The sequence below is a fragment of the Rhagoletis pomonella genome, unplaced genomic scaffold (genome assembly GCF_013731165.1).
Source record: "Rhagoletis pomonella isolate Grant_MI unplaced genomic scaffold, Rhpom_1.0 Rhpom_scaffold_00013, whole genome shotgun sequence".
NCBI classification, from domain to species: Eukaryota; Metazoa; Arthropoda; class Insecta; order Diptera; family Tephritidae; genus Rhagoletis; species Rhagoletis pomonella.
In genome coordinates this window covers 21609951-21628597 of record NW_023458567.1, presented here as the reverse complement: position 1 = coordinate 21628597, position 18647 = coordinate 21609951, and the positions used below count along the sequence as shown (strand labels likewise).

Genomic DNA, 18647 nt, shown 5'->3' with positions numbered 1-18647 from the left:
TCTCTTTATTTTGTTTTAAATAAAGCTGTATTAAAAGATGTTATGTCTTCATTCTAAAAACAAAATTTTGGGTTCGGATTCGATGCTTAAGAAATGTCCCGATTTTTGGCCACAGAAATCTGGTTACCGTAAATATCGCTTATAACGACGAATAGTTCGGTCCTTATAACTCACTTAGTTTTTATATTATGTTTTAGCATTATTGTAAAAATATATTGATAATAATGCTTTTCCAAATTCTATCCTTTTACTATTTTCTTTTTTTTGTAATTTTTAAATCCAATTAAAAAACCCAAAAATAACAAAAAAAAATTTTAAACGCCACGTTTTTGAGAGAAATGTGTTTGCCCATCATTTGTTTGGAGACGGAGCACTGTACTGAAGCACGTACAAAAATTAACTGATTTCAAAAAAAAAAATACGATAAAATTTATTTACCTGAGTATTTTTGGACCACCCTAACTTATAGGACATATATGTATACGTGCATACATATGTGTGCTCAAATATAGTTTTGTATTCATAATTAAACGCTTTTATGCGCAAGGCAAGTTTTTCGGTTAGATAGAAGCTTCAAACAGATCAGACTGGTTCAAAATGACGGAAACGGCTAAAAAGTTGGTTAGTTAATGCTGAGTATGGACATATGGATTATATTTGCATATACATACATATATATATATATATATATATATATATATATGTATATATGTCATGTACATACATATAACTTATGATACCTTTAGGTGTACCTATTGCCAATAGTAATAATTCTGATTTATGATGTACCCGTTGATGGCCAGGACAACCGAGCGCCTCCAAAATTGGGTCAGTTGGTGCCCACGATAAGACAAGAAAATTATGAGCTGTTGCCAAGCGGGGACAAATACTTTCTACGGTGAGTTTTGTCTGAAATATGTGGGTAAACAGGAAAATGTTTCGATTAAAATATTATTTTTCGTACATACTATAGTTTAAACATACCCGACGGTAAACGTTTGGAAAACGTAGAGTTGCTGACGGATGAAAATGGAAAGAAAGTGCTAACAGTCAAGGGTTCGTTGAAGCTAACATACAAAGATACTCCATTCCATGTGACTGTTATTTATGAGGCCGACGGAGATGGTTACAGAGCAAGATATATGTACACAACAAAACAGCCCCACGCTGATACTGTGCTATTTGCTAGTGCGAATCTTTTAAAGTCCTCAGCTGGTTAAAACGTGAAATAGTTATACAACAAGTAATTTCAAGCAAAAAAAAAACCGATTTCAATTCTCATATAAAAATTTATGGCGTTAATTAGTGCCGTTAATTTTGTCATGATCAAATGATCGGATCTAAACCAAATTAGTATGGGACCACCTCAGAGGTACGACGAATTGATAACCTTCTTTTTTTGAAGTCGCTTAAAAAGTGAACTTGATGAAAAATACTTGTAAAAATTAGTTTTTTTAAAAGCAGAGAAATCGGAAAATAAAAATTTATCTAAAACAAAGGGCTTATGTATATTCAGTTAGATCATGCGGAGGACAAAAACTATGACGTAGACCGCCATTTAGATCCATTGAGATACTATAAGAATAATATATCTAAGTCTTATCATCTAGTATTACCTAACATACATATATACTCGGATCTCAAAAAAAACAAAAAACAAAAAATTGGTCCAAAGGTTTGCATCTCACTGAACTGGTTCCAATACGCTCTTCGTTTTACCAGCTTCTACAGAAATCAAAGGGAGAATAAATTTGACCTTAAAAATTTAAGATGATAAGGGCCAGCCAGTTTCTCAATATCTGGTTAACAAAAACTGCAAGTTAAACATCGTTATCGACATGAGCTATTCCATAACGTATAACAGGGAGTCGATAACGATGTTTAACCTCTAGTTAGTGTTAACCAGACATTAGGAAACTGGTCCTAAGATTCTTACATTATCCCCGACTTTTACAGCCGCACCAAGAAACATTCATTAGATTAGCTCTAACGGGCACATAAATAATGCTCGTTAAGGGCCGTTTTCTCATCTAACCTTTAGATTACCGATTGCTCACCCGATGCAACCTTTAAAAATTTGTACCCAACTTTAAATTTTGGTTTAGTTTTGGTTCATGAGTCAGATATATTAGATATTTCTACCAAGGTTTTGGTTTTTGCTAACAGTTGCTCTTGCTTTATATTTGCTTATGTTGCATTGCCAACCTTTGAAATTTTATGACGAACGTACTGAAGTTTCACTCACGGAAATGTAGTGAAGTTTCACTTATTTTTACCGGTAAGATAAGAAAACCAAAACACTTTAAAGCGAGGAACAATTTATCTGCCCTGTTAGTAAAGGCAACTATACTGCTTACATTAGAAAACGGTCCTAAATCTGTTAATTAGTGATTCCTCTCAGAGTTAAAGGAGAAGTTAATGAAATTTTTAAGTATGGCCCCAGTTGCGGCCCTTTTTTGTGGCATCACTCATTTTCATTCAGTTTGAGGTCAAATATAAAAATAAGTATTTATATCATTTTGTACGCACTGCCTCAATAGTAGCAATGGTGAATGAGCAGAGCACTGGCTGGACAGTCTAATAAAAAGTATCGAGGATGAGTCCACCTCATCTTCCTCTTTACAGCTGGTACAAAAGCGATTAGTTAAGATTCCTAGACTGTTCGCGTGAACACCAATCTCACAATTCCCTATCAGGACCCTCACCCGTAGCGAGAGCTGAGGCTTTGCAAGCATAAGGATCTCATTTTACCACCCCCTTGGTTGGTTGAGCGTGTTTTAGTATTAGCTCAGCGCCCAACCGTTCTAGAATGAACCGCAGGAGAACAGAGGCGTCCACAGTTGCCCCATATCCGGTGATAACATTTCAAAGGTGCCCTTCCTAGCCAAGCCATCAGTCACATAGTTTTCCGCGATGTCACAGTGGCCCGGCACCCAAATCAGCCTCATTAAGAAGTACGCCGACGCGATTGATAAAGAGATATAGCGAAAGGCAGGCCGTCAGAACTCTCACAGTTAGTATAAAATGTGGGTTGGGGGTGAAAAATCTCGAATATCACTATTTATTTGAGTTTTCAGTATACCGTTAGAAGCGTATCTACAGATTGTTAGCACGATGCAGAGAACAGAGGTGGTGCTCATCTCGTACCACGATTCCGCTCTCAGTGAATTTGACAGAAACGCTGTTTGTTTAAGTCACACTTGTGCAACTTGTTTATCTTTTCCTTGAAACATTTCTTCTTCTTGTATACTTGCTTGCGTTTTGACATTTCTCTCTCGCAACTGCAACAGTGTGACGTCACACAAAAATTATTTTCAAAAACCCTCTCTGATGGGCGCAATATTGTATTCTATCCTTCTTGGATTGTTAGTGCTTTATTCATCGTCACCAGAGCTTGCAACTAACTGTTGGCTCATTTTTCCAATGCTGACTGCTACTAGCAAAACAGAAAAAATAATAATTTGTTTTATTTATTTATAACAGTTTAGCTCATTGTATAACAAACACCACATAAATACAAATTGCAAACTTTGTACAAAGCCAAGAAAAATTCAATAAATTATCACAAATCGTTCCGCAATACATTATCAGTTGGCCGCCATTGTTCAGGTATCCTTGAGTGAGATTAAAAGGGGTGAGAGCTATGTCTGTGAAGTTGGCATATTGTACGACGTAAAACGACAAAAAAAGTTGTTCTGAGTAGCCTTCCAATAGTTCTAGAGTTCTTGAAAAGGAAAAAAAAGTTCTGGATATTTTGACAAAAAAAATTGCTTTGAAAATTGTGTATGCCAGATTCACGCAGCATACGAAATGTGGAAAAATTGTTCTGAGCACCTTTCAATAGTTTTAGGGTGCCTGAAAAGGAAACAAAAAGTTCTGCAAAATTATGCCGAAAAAAACATATTTTACAAATAAGTCGAAAAATTTGAATGTTTGAAAAAAATAAAAACCAAAACTGTTCTGAGTAGCTTTTCAAAAGTTCTAGAGTTCCTGTGAAGGAAAGAGAAAGTTCTGCAAAATTACGCCGAGAAAATTTTTTTTTCGAAAACGTCGAAAAAGTTAAATTTATGAAAAAAAATAAAAATTTAAAGTGTTCCGAGTAGCTGTTCAAAGGTTCTAGAGTTCCTGAGATGGAAAAAGAAAGTTCTGCAAAATTACGCCGAGAAAAAAATTTTTTCGAAAATGTCTAATAAGTTAAATTTATGAAGAAATTTAAAGTGTTCTGTGTAGCTTTTCAAAAGTTCTAGGGTTCCTCAAAGTTATGCAAAACTACGCCGAAAAAAACAAAAGTAAAACTAAAAAAAAATATAAGTTAAGTGTTCTGAGCAGCTTTTCAATAGTTCTAGTTCCTGAAAAGGAAACAGAAAGTTGTGCAAAATTATGAAAAAAATTTTTTTTTTCAAAAAAGTTTAATGTTTGAAAAAAATAAAAATTAAATCTGTTCTGAGTAGAGTCCCTGAGAAGGAAAAAGAAGGTTCTGCAAGATAACGCCGAAAAAAAAATTTCAAAAAAGTAAAATTTTTGAAAAAAAAAAATAAAACTAACTCTGTTCTGAGTTATTTTTCAATAGTTCTAGAGTTCCTGAGAAGGAAATTTTGATAATTTTATTTCTTTGTGGTCTTGCACATTTTCTTATACATAGCTAGCTATGGTCATAAATTTAGCACCAAAATTCAAATAGATAGATATTGTTTGCAACTTAAGTATGTTTATATATTTTTTTAATAAATTTCATTTATAATATAACAGAAACCGCATGAATAAAAATTTCAAAGCTTGCAGAAATTTCACAAAAATTTTATCCAACTTCAAAAAACTTACATCGGAATTTAAAATTTTTTAATTCGAATTTTTGAAATTTTTTTGAAACGCAGTTTTGAAGCCCATTCAATTTAATCTAATATAGTGCAAGTTTAAAATAGCAAAAAAAAACGTAGATTTTGTTAATGTCAGCGGCGGATCCAGAATTTTCTGATGGAGGGGGTTTTACGGGAAATTTTGCCCCTTATTCTAATTACCTTAAACGAGCAATTTTTGTGTATATGTATATGTATCCATAAGTTTCGTGGCAACGGCTCTAACGTAGCAAAATGAAAAATCGTTTTAAAAAGACTTTCGAAATTGTATTTCTTCCAATTGTCAAAAACATTTTATTTGTCACGGCGAAAATACTGTAAAAGTTATTTGTATCGTGCGAATATTTATAGAAATTATCAGGGTTTGAAAAACTGTTAGCACAGCGACAACAGCCAAGCATTTACTTTTTTATAAATTGTTGTTGCTTTGCTAGCCGGCAATAACAAGTACCTGATGAAGATCTTGCAGAAGCGTTGAGCTTAGCCGACGACGCTTTAAAGGAATTTGAAGAAATGCGACAAGATGCAGAAAAAAACTTTCATTTGCTTTTCGAACACGTAGAAGAAGTATGCATCAACCTAGGTACAGAAATCAAAGTACCGCGATACAGCAGTCGCCAAAAGAATCGCTTTAATGTGAAAACCGGAGACGCCGAGGCATACTATCGCATTGCTTTTTACATTCCCTTCCTTGATACATATATTGCTCATTTGAAAAGCCGGTGCCTAAACCATAAATCAGTTTTAAATAATTTTAGTGTTTTGTTTCCAAAGTATGATTTTAACGAAAAAAAACTGAAGAATTGTTTGCTTTCTATGAAAAAGTAATCGACTGCTCGAAACAAAACTTTCTTCTGGAGGTAAAAATGTGGAAAAAACGAGTTTCGCACGAACATTTTCGAAATGCTCTCGAAGCATTACAAGTAGCTAATAGAACGTCTTTTGGAAATGTTTTTAAGATCTTACGTATATTGGCACTTTTGCCCGTTCCAAAAGCCACACCTGACGACGCTTTTCATGCCTGAAAAGAATTAGAACCTACTTGAGAAATACCACATGTCAAGAAAGGCTCAAAGGTCTAGCATCTATGAATATTCACAAAGATATAAATTTTTCAGTTGACGAAGTTCTAGAAGAATTTTTCAAAAAACTACGAAAAATTTGAAAATTCTTCGTTTCACTGATTTATAAGTAAAAAGAAAAATTTAAATTGTTTAAAATTATCAAAATGTTTTATAAATAAAGCGAAAAATTGAATATATGATTTTAAAAATTCGTGTTTTGAAACTTTATTACGCGTACTTTCTTCTAAAGAGCCTTTTTTCTAGACCCATATTGGTGAAATATTATTCTTTGACTTGAGGGGGGTTTTAACCCCAAAAAAACCCCCGTGTATCCGCCACTGGATCAGGTATCTCATGAAACACTTTTCAGCATAGTTGCCAACTTGGTGCTTTAAGCACTACATTTAGTGCTTTTTGAAAATTAAAACGCCAAAAGAAATGGTTTAGTCCTAGTGCCTTTTTTAGTGCTTTTTTCTGAACTCAGATTTCTCAAGTGTATACACATATATGAAACATGAAATAATTTGAAATATTTATCGGTTCTTGTAGATTTTTTGGTGCTGAATCCAAATCTGGATGCAGACTTTCTCCAGCACGTCAAAATATATCCTAACCTCAAAGTGCCAAAAACACGGGTTTCGCGATATTTGAGGTTATATTATGAAAAACTATTTTTTTTCTCATTTCTTACTCTTCCCCTTTAAATTTCATTTGCAGTACTTTGGTATTATTTCGTAAGAGTGAATCATAATAGCATGTGTAGAGGCTATTCAATCGTTATGAGTGAAAAAGTTTTGAATATTGCCATTTTTTTACTTTTTGTAAATACAAACTGTTACGAAAAAAGTATATTTTGATAAAAAAAAATTAGTGCTTTTAGTGTGGTAAAACGCTTTTCTTTCCAAGTTTTGGTGCTTTTTGAAATTGAAAAGTTGGCAACGCTGCTTTTCAGGCAGAAATTCTCAAAACGTTGTTTTATTGACAGTTCAATTCACCAATTGTAAAGTGTGTATTTGTGTTTGCTTGTTCTAACCCTGCAGCAATAAGGCGGCCAATTTTCGGTTAAGGACTAGTACTTCACTGGTTAAAATTTGACTTGGCAGAATTGGACATTTGCTTGCATCGAAAATGTCAGCCTTCGACCAGTCCCCAAGGAAACGGCCTAGAGATAGATGAAAAGTACAGTTTGGCAGTGACAGGGTGGTGTTGTCTTGCAATTCAATAAAAAAATTTAAAGAACACCACCCTTTAAATGTCCCATTCGCTTGGTCTGGCCATGATGCAAAGTGAACATTTGAACACACATTTACATGCGTGGCTGTAGCTCAGTGCGAAGAGATGCTTGTCACGATTTATTAGCTTGCAGGAGGGTCCGGTTTAAAATGCCGTCAGAACCAACATGGTTATAAAATGATAATATTTTTTTTTTGTGTTGCCGAATTATGAAAAAGCATCTGCGAAGTGCAGAACGCAATCTTACTCCAACGAAAAAAATCTCCAAAATTGGACTAGTCCAAGACTATCTTACGGTCAGTGTTGTGATGGACCGGTCCTTTTCCAATGACAGGCCAATGCTAAAAATGGCAGTTGAAACCATTGGCAGTGGAATTATGAGGGACTAGTGCTGGTAACAATAGGGACTATCTGAGGGCTAACCTAGGGTGAGTCTGAATTGCTGCAGGGAAGTTACTCCATCAAAAAAGCTGGAGCAGAAAGTCGTGCTCCATGTTGCTCTAGTTCCACTTAGCGCAGGCTTATGAAACAAAAAGTAGATTAAGTTAGAGGAAGAAAAATCCTCATGAAACACTATTTTGTGAGATATCTTAACCTGGCGTAACCAAGAGCAGCTCATTAAACACAACTAATATAAAGTTTGGTACCCTCATTACAATATTTCATTTATTTTATCAAGTTAACTGAGTTAAAATTTTCAAATAGGTGGCAATTCTCAAAAATATTTTCATAAGTTATCTTCCTTAAACATCTTTAATTTAATATCTATGTTGCAATATATCATTTATTTTTCAATTAAATTGAGTTAAGTTTTCAAACAGGTGGCAACCCTCCTCAAAAATATTTTCGACAGTAATGCAGCGTTTTTGCTGCATTTAAAATGCAACAATTATCATTTTCGAACAAATTTTTTCGAAGAGCTGTCGCATTTAGCAAATGTAGATTTACGGGAGTTCGAAATCGTATGCTTTTGACAAGCAGTCGTGTTCCAGTCGCATATTCAGACCCGTATCTATCACGATCAATTCGCACAGAGAAGATAATGTTGAAAACACCCTACTGAAAAGGGAAAAAGAAATTTTAAACAAAAAATTCGATACAAAAACTTGAATTGTTTTTTACAGCTCGGAGTGAAAGAATTTTCGAAATCGAACAGCCAGCACGATTTGCTGGGTGAACCGAACAGCCAATTTTTCAGGGTGGCAATACGCTATTTTGTGAAAAAGTATTAGTATTAATATTAGAATAGTAAAAAATATTTTTTTATTATTATAAAGTGGATATTAAAAAACAAATATTATTATAAAAATTAAATATTAAAGAAAGAAAAAATATTAAGTTGTTCTTCCATTTTTCATTTTCCGACATAAATTTTGATGCATTTTTAGTTGCATTTTACTTCAGTGCTGCCATTGTTTGCGAAATTGTATGAAATGGAAAAGGCATTTCTTAAGAAGCAACCCTGTCCTCGCCAATCAGCAAACAGAGCGTAACCACTTCTCACCAATCACCGAAATTTTTCTCTTTTGATTGCTAATTAAAATTGGTGGCATAACCACGGCCTCATTAAACCATGTTCGAATCCACGATTTAGAGAATAAAAAGGTTGCGCCGATCTCGGACCGCTATTCCTCTCTTAACGAATTTGACAGAATCATTGTTTGCATGACGTCACACTTGTGCAACTTGTTTACGTTTTCCTTGCAACATTTTTTCTTCTTCCATTCTTGCTCACGTTTTGGCATTTCTCTCTCGCAATTGCACCAGTCTGACGTCACACAAAAGTTATTCTCAAAAATCCTCTCTGATCGGCGCAATCTTGTATTCTATCATTCTTGGTTCGAATCGTGGAAATTTTTGAAGATCACAGGGCATTTAGACTCTTAATGCAGAAATGGAGTTGCATTTAGTTGCATTGGCGCGTATTCATAGTCCAGCAACTAAGTCGAAACTAACAAAGTTGCAACTTAAATTTAAGTACCAACTTAAAATTTACCTCTATTCATAGTCGCATTTCAGACTTCTACTAGGCAGTTTCGACTTAGTTTACGATATTGCAAAACGAGTGTGAAAATGTATCGATTTTTCTTTACGATATTTTGGAAAAATTACAGTTTTATTAAATAATTTAAGTTTAATCATCCGTTGATCAGTCGTTTATGTAATTTTTATTTTCATTGCATGATTATGCAAAAGAATAAGGTATCATTTTCTTGTTAATTGTGTGAAATAGCCAGAACAACCGCAGTGATGTGAAGTCGATGTTTATCGATAGCATGCTGTGAAACATACAAATAGTAGATATCTAAATGTTATGGACAAATTTACTTTAAAAGAACTAGCGTGTAACTGACTTATTATTTGAGAATTTATCTAAATTATTCCAATTATAAAATTGTGATGTAGCTTTATTCGAATTGTAATACGCATTTAATTTCATCTTCCGATTAAAATGGATCGATCTTTGTAAATTTTAATTGGAGATTATTCAATATTATCAAAATCACACTCTATTTATTTATTAGTGAAGAAGTGAATATTTGCATAAAAATTAGTATTTTTTGCATAAAATCTGTGGAAATTATTAAAAAGTGGATAATTGCATTAAAATTCAATAAATCTGAGTATTTAACCTATAAAATAAAACGAAATTGTAAAAAGTCTCTGTGTGCATGCACAAAACACATTTCAGGAAAAGAAAAGAAGAGATATTACTGAAAAATGATGTCTAGAATTGTTGCAGTACAGTCTATATTTTAAAAATTGCAGGTTTTTGTAAATATTTCGCGAAAATATCAACCAGAAAAACAGGAAATACCTGCTCCAAGTGAATTTTTAGACGCCAAATGAATTTAAATATCACGACCGAGTGTGCGAAAGTGTAGTCGTTGCATCATGATTGTGACGATGAAGCAACTATGATTGGACGACCAATGTGCAGAAAGCCTTAGAGTAGCATTTAGAGCTAAATGCGCCAAATGTGCTTTTACGCGTAAACAAAAGCAGCCCATAAGCCATCTTTGAACTCTTTGGTTTGAATATTTCCAACAGATATCTTTCTCAAACGTCTTAGTTTGATATCCGTATTTTAATATAAAATTTACTTTATCAATTGAGTAAAAATTTTAAAACAGGTGGCAAACCTCCTAAAAAATACTTTCGACTGCAAGCCTTCCTAAAACTCTTTAGTTTGATACCCACATTGCACTATTTCATTGCTTCTCTAATTTGTTACCCACAATGTAATATTTCATTTATTTTATCAATTTAGCTGAGTTCAAATTAGTAAATAGGTGGCAACTCTCCCAAAAGTATATCCAACAGTAATCTTTCTTAGACCTCATTAATTTGATACCCATATTTAATTTATTTTATCAATTTAATTAAATTTAAAATTGTCAAATAGGTGACAACCCTCTAAATTTTTCCATTATAAATGATCCTAGTATCACACCGAACAATCCAGAGAAAAAATTATTGAAATCTATTCAGCCGTTCTCCAGTTTTGAGCCCAGTTACAAACGAACACAACAATAAAAATGTAAATATATAGATGGGAGGTGCCACGCCCCCTTTTCCAATACCGCCCATTTTTCTCCATGAGTATGGAATTATTTCATATCTCTCTATACCAATTTCCAGTACTCTACCATAAATATTTCAATAGATATGGCTGTTTCAATCGGAAGGTCTACCGCGACAAAAATAAATAATAGTCATATATCTAACGTATTTGTGGACCAATTTTTCTGCTTTTTTAAACATATCCTGGCTATGTAAGTACAAATTTTTTGCGTAAAATGGTCTTGCTTGGTGGCGCCAAGGCCGAGAACCGTATTTATGGTCCGATTTGGTTCGAATTTGGCGTATGTAGTTGAAACATAATAAATCACAGATTTCCAAGAAAATGACTCCGAATTGGCGCTGAAGTCAAAATATAAATTAAATTAGACATAAAATGCATGTTTTAATTTCTTTGAAAATTCATTTAAAAGCAATATTAACAAAAATATAACGATGGAAATTTATGTCACGTGACGCCACGTCACTTGACGATTCACACTTGGGGTTGTAAAAAAACCGAAACAGGATACATTAATTCAAAAAACTCTAAAAACAACTAGAATTACTCCAAATCATATTAAAACAAGTTTCATGAAAAGAGCCATCCACAATTCGCTGTTTTGCGATTTTATAAGAAAATAAAAAATCATGTTCCATTTTTTTTTCACGTAACGAAACTCTCTTTAATTGCTTATATTTTAAGGACCATACGGTTCGATTGTTATAGAGCTTATTATGTGCTATACAAGGGTCTAAAAAAAGTAAAAGAAAACAAATATTTTTCCTTGTTTGTATCTCATTGAAACGTACAAATTTCAGGGATCCGTGAATTACGGCCGCGTTTATTAAGACCGCGATCCAAAAATGAAATTAGGCCGCGCGGAAATAATTCATTTTGGCAAGTGAAGTTAGGCCGCGATCAAAAAATGAAATTAGGCCGCGTGGAAATAATTCATTTTGGCAGGTGAAGTTAGGCCGCGATCAAAAAAGAAATTAGGCCGCCAAACAAATAAGAAGCATAAGCCGGTTCCTGAGATAGGCGATGTGAGAAGTTAAATTTGTATGGGAGGTACCACGCACCCTTTTCCAATATCTGCCACTTTTCGCCATAAGTATGCTACTGATAACATTTGTAGTTATGTCAAATTTCAGGACGTTAGCTCAGCGGTTCCAGAGATAAGCGATAGGACATGTTCACTTTATATGGGGGGTTCCACGCCCCATTTACCAATAGCTCACAGTTTTCGCTATAAGTAGGGTATTTACAATTTATGCATGCATGCCAAGTTTCGGTTTCCCAGCGTAATTGGTTTAAGAGATATATTGGTGCCCTCAAAAAAGGGGTTTCCACATTTTATTGCGACGTATGTATATGTGTAGATATCCATCATTCGCCAACTGTATAAGGACGTTAGGAATATCCCGATCCCAACGCCTCTTGGTGTGTAATTTTTTAGTCCAAATATTCCTTTCCAATTGCCCAAATGTTCTAAATATGAGCCAAATCTGCAACTAAATGCAGTTTTTAGGAATATCCCGACCCCGGCGCCACCTAGCGATTTAATTTTTAGTCGGAGTATTTCCCTTCAAGGTTCTGACATGTGTTTCAAACATGAACGAAATCGGTCCAGCTATTTGGTAGTTTAGTGACATACAATATACGGAAACCTCTATGAAATTGTGAAATCGTGACGTCTCAGCTTTTTTTTTTGGCAACAACAAAAAGTTTAGAATTTTTTATCGAAACACCTTCCACACAGAAGGTCCAAAAAAGTACTTTTTACAAAATCGAAATCGGTTCAGACATCGCCGTCATACAAAAAACATTTCATTTTTATATATATAGATTAGAGGTTCTCCGCCCCCTTTTCCGAATTCGGGAAAACTTCACAAAAACCTGCATGATATCCCGAAAATGTCGCATAAATTTGGTTGAATTCGGTGAAGCCGTTCTCAAGTTATAAGGTCACACCAAAACGTGCACTTATTTTTATAAATAAGATTGTACTATTTTTTTCGGTCTGCGTGCTCTTGGAAAAAATATAGAATGCAAAAATACTATATTTTTCAGTTCTCTATAAATATAAATATATTTCAGTAATTTATTTACTGAAATAATAATAGTAAAAAACAATAATTAGGGAGTTCACAAGGTGTTGTATACTGTCGTACTCTTGTATGTCATAAACTTTAAACGGCTAAAACTATATTTAAGGAATTCGCAAGCTAACATAAAAATTTTATTATGAAATTTCTCACAATTAGAAAATAGTTGGTGGTGATTTAAAGTCCTCTAAACATTTATTTAGCCGTTAAAAACTTTACAACATACAACAATACGACAAGTAAGACACCTTGTGAACCACCCAAATATTCTTTAAAATAAATCATAGTGAGTTTATGAATAGAAGCACAAATAAAAAATGGCAACATTTTTAAAAACACTGAGAAGAAATTATCAAATTTACTTAAAATCATTTCATTTCTACTCTCCATGACTGCGACTTCGGCATTCACAGAAAAGGACACGATATCGAACTGAAAGTATCGATATAGTACTCATTTGAAATATCACTGTACAAATATCGGGTACCCATTAATATCGGGATAAAAAGGCTCGATATTCCAAATATCGATACCAAATTCAAAAAATTAAATCTGAATATTGCTCTTATTTTCTAATAAAAAATTAACACCTTGGACTTTAATAAGTGTTTGCTTATGTAGAGGTAAGCGTGTTAATTGACATCACCGAAGGCCCGGGTGGAAATCCCGCCTCATGCCAAGCTAAGATAGTACACATTTGTGCTCTTTAAAGCCAAAACTATATCCATATTGCTTTACACATACATAAATTCCAAACAAAAAAATTACTTCGAAAACAATATTAACAAAAAAACTATCAATGGAAATTTTAGTAACGTAACGTCGCTTCAGAAATTTTTGAACTTGGAAAATTAACCTTAAATATTTCAAATATTACTACAAAAAATTGTATGCAAATAGTCTTGCCCAATCCCCAGAGTTTTTAAATTTTGACGTATTCAATTTATTTTTTACATTTCGTCAAGCCACGCCAGATTGGAAATGCCTTTTCCTTAAGCACATAAAAAATAATTTATAAAAGACAATTATTTTTAATGTAATGTACAATATTTTATTAATTACATTAACATTGTAATGTAGATTTACGAATCGACACTCGTTTCCAAAAAAATCATTTTGAAAACTATCGAGTAAAAAGTATCGGCATCGAATTGCAAAAATATCGATATGGTATTGTGTCACATCGAAATTCGTGTCCCTACAGAAAGAGTTTTTTCTGTTATGAATGTTAAATGGCGGATGAGAGAAACAAAACAACTACCATATGACACTTTCATCGTTAAAAAGGAATTGTTAAAAACTGCCAAAAGTGCAAAGAAATATATTAAGAAAAAGATGTATACTTAAAAGGCGTTTTTAGTTTTTCTTTTAAATAAAATACTATTTATATATGTATATTTGAAGTGTAGTAAATTTTTTTTAAATTTTTTTAAAAGTAGTATAAATATCTTAGAAAATATTTATATGTATTTTTTCCGACCAGCGTTCCCCTTCGCTTAGATAGATTGATATTAAAATGAGGTATGCACTGCGACCTGGCGATCTATTGTGCCCTCTTCTCTTCACAACACTTCTTCTAATCCCAGATCCCTCAGAAAGTTTAATAGTGCCTTCGGGGGTAGGGAGTGGATGTGCTTAGCTGTGGCCAGCTTAGCTGTGGCCAGTGTGTGGAGCCTAGCCCACGGGTTCTCAAACTTTTAAGATAATGGAACCCTTACTAAATATTTCTCATTTTATTGAACCCCACATCAAATTACTAAAAATCAATATGAATAAAAACTTTTACTAGAAATAGTATACATACTTTAAATTTTAATGTGTAGACTTCTCCTTTACAGTATTTCGACCTACTCCCAGGAACGGCTCCGGGCCGACTGGATTGATGGCTGCTACCTCCGTAGCGAGACATTGAGTCGCCTCATTACCCTCTATTCCCCTATGGCCAGAAAACCGCGCTAACTTGATATTATTGTGTCTTCCAAGCGACATTAGCTTCACAATGAGTGCCGCCTGACTGTGGCTCAGCATTATGATTCTCTCATTTCTGTACAACCTATTCATGATTGTCTCCGCACATAGATAGATGGCATTGACTTCTGCTTGGGAGATGCTCGGATATTTCCCCATAGGAGCTGAGATTTTGGTTTTGGGCCCGAGGACTCCAGCCCCTACTCGTTCTCGGATCTTCTAGCCATCCGTGTACCAGTGCAGTGTGCAATCCAGATGTAATCCCTCGAAGGCAGGGACGCTCCAGGTTGCTTTTCTGCATAGTTCTATTTTGAATCTCTTCTCAAATACTATGGTTTTGCCTATGTCGTCTCTAGTGAACAGTTCAAGCCGTAGCGATGGACTGTAGCTTCTCCATATTCCTAGAGGATATGAGCTTACCTTTTCGAGACCCCCCTGGCTAAGCTAAGCAGAGTTCTTTGGGCTACCTGCTCTATGGTTATGTGAAGAGGCTCAAGTTCGAGGGCTACTTCCAGCGCCGTCGTCGTACATGTGCGCAACGCTATAGCTTTACGAACAAATGCTAGTCGTTTAGCTTGTCTCTGTATTAGTCCCAGATGCTTCACCTCGCTGGCGACGTTGACCACGACCACCTCTCCTTCATGTCACTGTCAGCTAACAATGGCCGGGCAAGGTCGGTTATATATGTAAGTGCCTTGCCATGGTGGCCCGCCCCTTCCGTGCATACTCGAGGGAACAAACATCAAATATAAACAAAAATCAAAATAAAAACAAAAAATTTTATGAAAGGAGAGAAGCGAACGAAACCTGAGGCCTTCAAACGAAGTAGACTTAAGGAAGAGCTGATACTCAGAACTCAGCTGATATCCACTTTAGAACTATATTAATTTTTACCCGGCTTAAAGTCAGGATTGGTTTGTGCAAAAAGAAGATATTTACGATCAAAGCCGTTCCACATTCAGTTCTCTGGGCATAGAGCTGAAAGGAAACTGCCCCCACACCGCGGACAATTTTTCGAATTTTTGCCTCAAAAGTTTTCTTCGGATGGCGTGCTCAGGAAGGGCACCCTGAAATTATGCATATGGAAACTGTGCATACGAAATAATGCATATGAAAAAAGCCAAAACAATAATGCATATGACAAAAACCGAAATAATACATACTTTAAAACGAACTTCTTACTGCTTTGGCGGCCTTCGGCCCCGCTTAGGGATTATAACCCTTACTAAGTACTTTCTGTGTTGCCGGAAAATGGGGCGGAAGTATTTTGGCGCAGAACTTCTTCCAGCGTAGGCGGCCTTTCGCCGCGCTTAGGGATTATAACCCTTACTAAGAAGAATTTTACTTTCTGTGTTCCCGGAAAAGGGGGGCCAAAGTATTTTTGCGGAGAACTTCCTTCAGCGTAGGCGGCCTTCGGCCGCGCTTAGGGATTATAATGTTTACTAAGTAGAATTTTCCTTTCTAAGTTGGCGGAAAAGGGGGGGCAGAAATATTTTTGCGCAGAACTTCTTTTTGTGTAGGCGGCCTTCGGCCGTACTTAGGGATTATAACCCTCACTAAGTAGAATTACCCTTTCTGTGTTGCCGGAACAGGCGGGCGGATGTATTTTCGCGCAGACTTCTTTCAGCGTAGGCGGCCTTCCTCCGCGCTTAGGGATTATAACCCTTACTAAGTACAATTTTCTTTTGTGTTGCCGGAACAGGCAGCGAAGGGGGCGTTCGCCCGCGCTTAGGTATTATAACCCTTACTAAGTAGAATTTTCCTTTTTTGTTTCCAGAAACGAAGGTCCGAGGTATTTTTGCGTAGAACTTCTTTTTGCGTAGGCTGCCTTCGGCCGCGCTTAGGGTTTATAACCCTTACTGAGTACAGTTCTCCTTTATGTGTTGCCGGAAAAGGGGGCGGTAATATTTTTGGGCAGAACTTCTTTCAGCGTAGGCGGCCTTCGGCCGCGCTTAGGGATTATAACCCTTACTTAGTAGAATTTTCCTTTCTGTTTTATCGGAAAAGGGGACGTGGCGGAAGTATTTTAGCGTAGACCTTCTTTTTGCGTAGGTGGCCTTTGGCCCCGCTTAGGGATTTTAACCCTTACTAAGTAGAATTCCCCCTTCTGCGTTGCCGGAAAGGTATTTTTGCGCAGTTCTTCCTTCAGCGTAGGCGGCCTTCGGCCACTCTTAGGGATTATACCTCTTACTTAGTATAATTCTCCTGTCTGTGTTGCCAGAAAAGGGGGGCGGAAGTTTTTTTTTGCAGAACTTCTTTCTGCGTAGGCGGCCTTCGGCCGCGCTAAGAACTTATGACCCTTACTATTTTTGCGTAGGCGGCCTTTGGCCGCGCTTAGGGATTATAACCCTTACTAAGTACAATTCTCTTTTCTGTGTTGCCGGAAAAGGGGAGCGGAAGTAATTTTGCGCAGCACTTCTTTTGGCGTAGGGGGCCTTCGGCCGCGCTTAGGGATTATAACCCTCACTAAGTAGAATTCTCCTTTCTGTGTTGCCGGAAAGGGGCCTTCGGCCGTGCTTAGGCATTAAAACCCTTACTAAGTAGAAGTACATAATTAATATTAGAAAAAAAACGAAATTATCCATATGCGCACTTTCATTAGAAAACCGAAATTAGGCATATAACCGAAACCGAAAACCCGTATTTATGGTCCGATTTGGTTCGAATTTGGCGTATGTAGTTGAAACATAATAAGTCATAGATTTCCAACAAATTCAGCCTGAATTGGCGCTGAAGTCAAAATATAAAGTATATTCTACATAAAATTCATGTTTTATTTGCGGTAAAAATTCTTTTAAAAGCAATATTAACAAAAATATAACGATGGAAATTTATGTCACGTGACGTTTCACACTTGGGGTTGTAAAAGAAAATTGAAACAAGTTCCATTAATTCAAAAGACTCTAAAAACAACTAGAATTTCTCTTCATCATATTAAAATAAGTTTCATGAAAATAGCCATCCACAATTCGCAGAGTTTTGCGATTTTGTAAGAAAAGCAAAAAAATTTACTTCCATTTTTTGTCACGTAACGACATTCTCTTTAAATGCTTATATTTCAGGACCAAGCAATTCGATTGTTTTCACTTTTCGATTAAATATAGAGCTAATTATGTGCTATACAATGGCCCAAAAAAGTTAAAGAAAACAAATGGTATTCCTTGTTTGTATCACATTGAAACGTACGACTGTCACGTATGCGACGTATGGAAATACCCATATGTATGTATGTATTACTGCGTTTATACGTAAGCTATTTGCAAATAAAAATAATTTCCAAATACCTAACCCACTGTTTATTCGATGGTCAAAAATTCTCATTTAATATTGCCTTATTATAAAAAGACAATAATATTGTGGCGAATACTTCGGCAACACAAAGCGAACAACGAGAAATAGGCAGAATGTTCGAGGAATGACGTAGAATGTTCCCCAAAGAGAAACGTCAAGTTGGATGAACACTGCGAACAGCGAGAGAAAGAGAATGAGCAATAAACTTCAGAATGTTCTAGAGTTGCCATAAGTGCCAGCGCAGGTATATAAGGGCGCCACCACAGCGAGGTGAGTTAGTTACAAGTCAGCAAGCTACGAGTAAATGTTTTAAATGTGGAAAGCCAGGCCACTTCGCCCGCGATTGCAGTGCAAGTTCCAGGGCTCAACAATTCAGCAGGACGCAAACGCAGGGCTGAAGGAGACGAAGCCAACTCCAATCAGTCGTTAAACTGAAACGATCCAGCAGGAAGGGCCACTCCAGATGTTGAAGGGCCCATAATCTCCGTCTCACAAATTGGCCGGAAAGCATGCAACCTCACTGTTGGTGGATGTGTGAATGGGCAGGAGAGAGTACTGACAGTGG

General features: G+C 35.7%; 1 protein-coding gene across 1 annotated transcript; it reads left to right on the top strand.

Moving 5' to 3' along the window:
* Positions 1-534: 534 nt before the first annotated feature.
* On the top strand, positions 535-1254 carry LOC118748271. Its single transcript, XM_036482646.1, has 3 exons — positions 535-621; positions 747-898; positions 974-1254. The coding sequence occupies exons 1-3, from the start codon at positions 598-600 to the stop codon at positions 1218-1220; spliced, it is 423 nt and encodes a 140-aa protein (XP_036338539.1). The 5' UTR covers positions 535-597; the 3' UTR covers positions 1221-1254.
* Positions 1255-18647: the final 17393 nt, after the last annotated feature.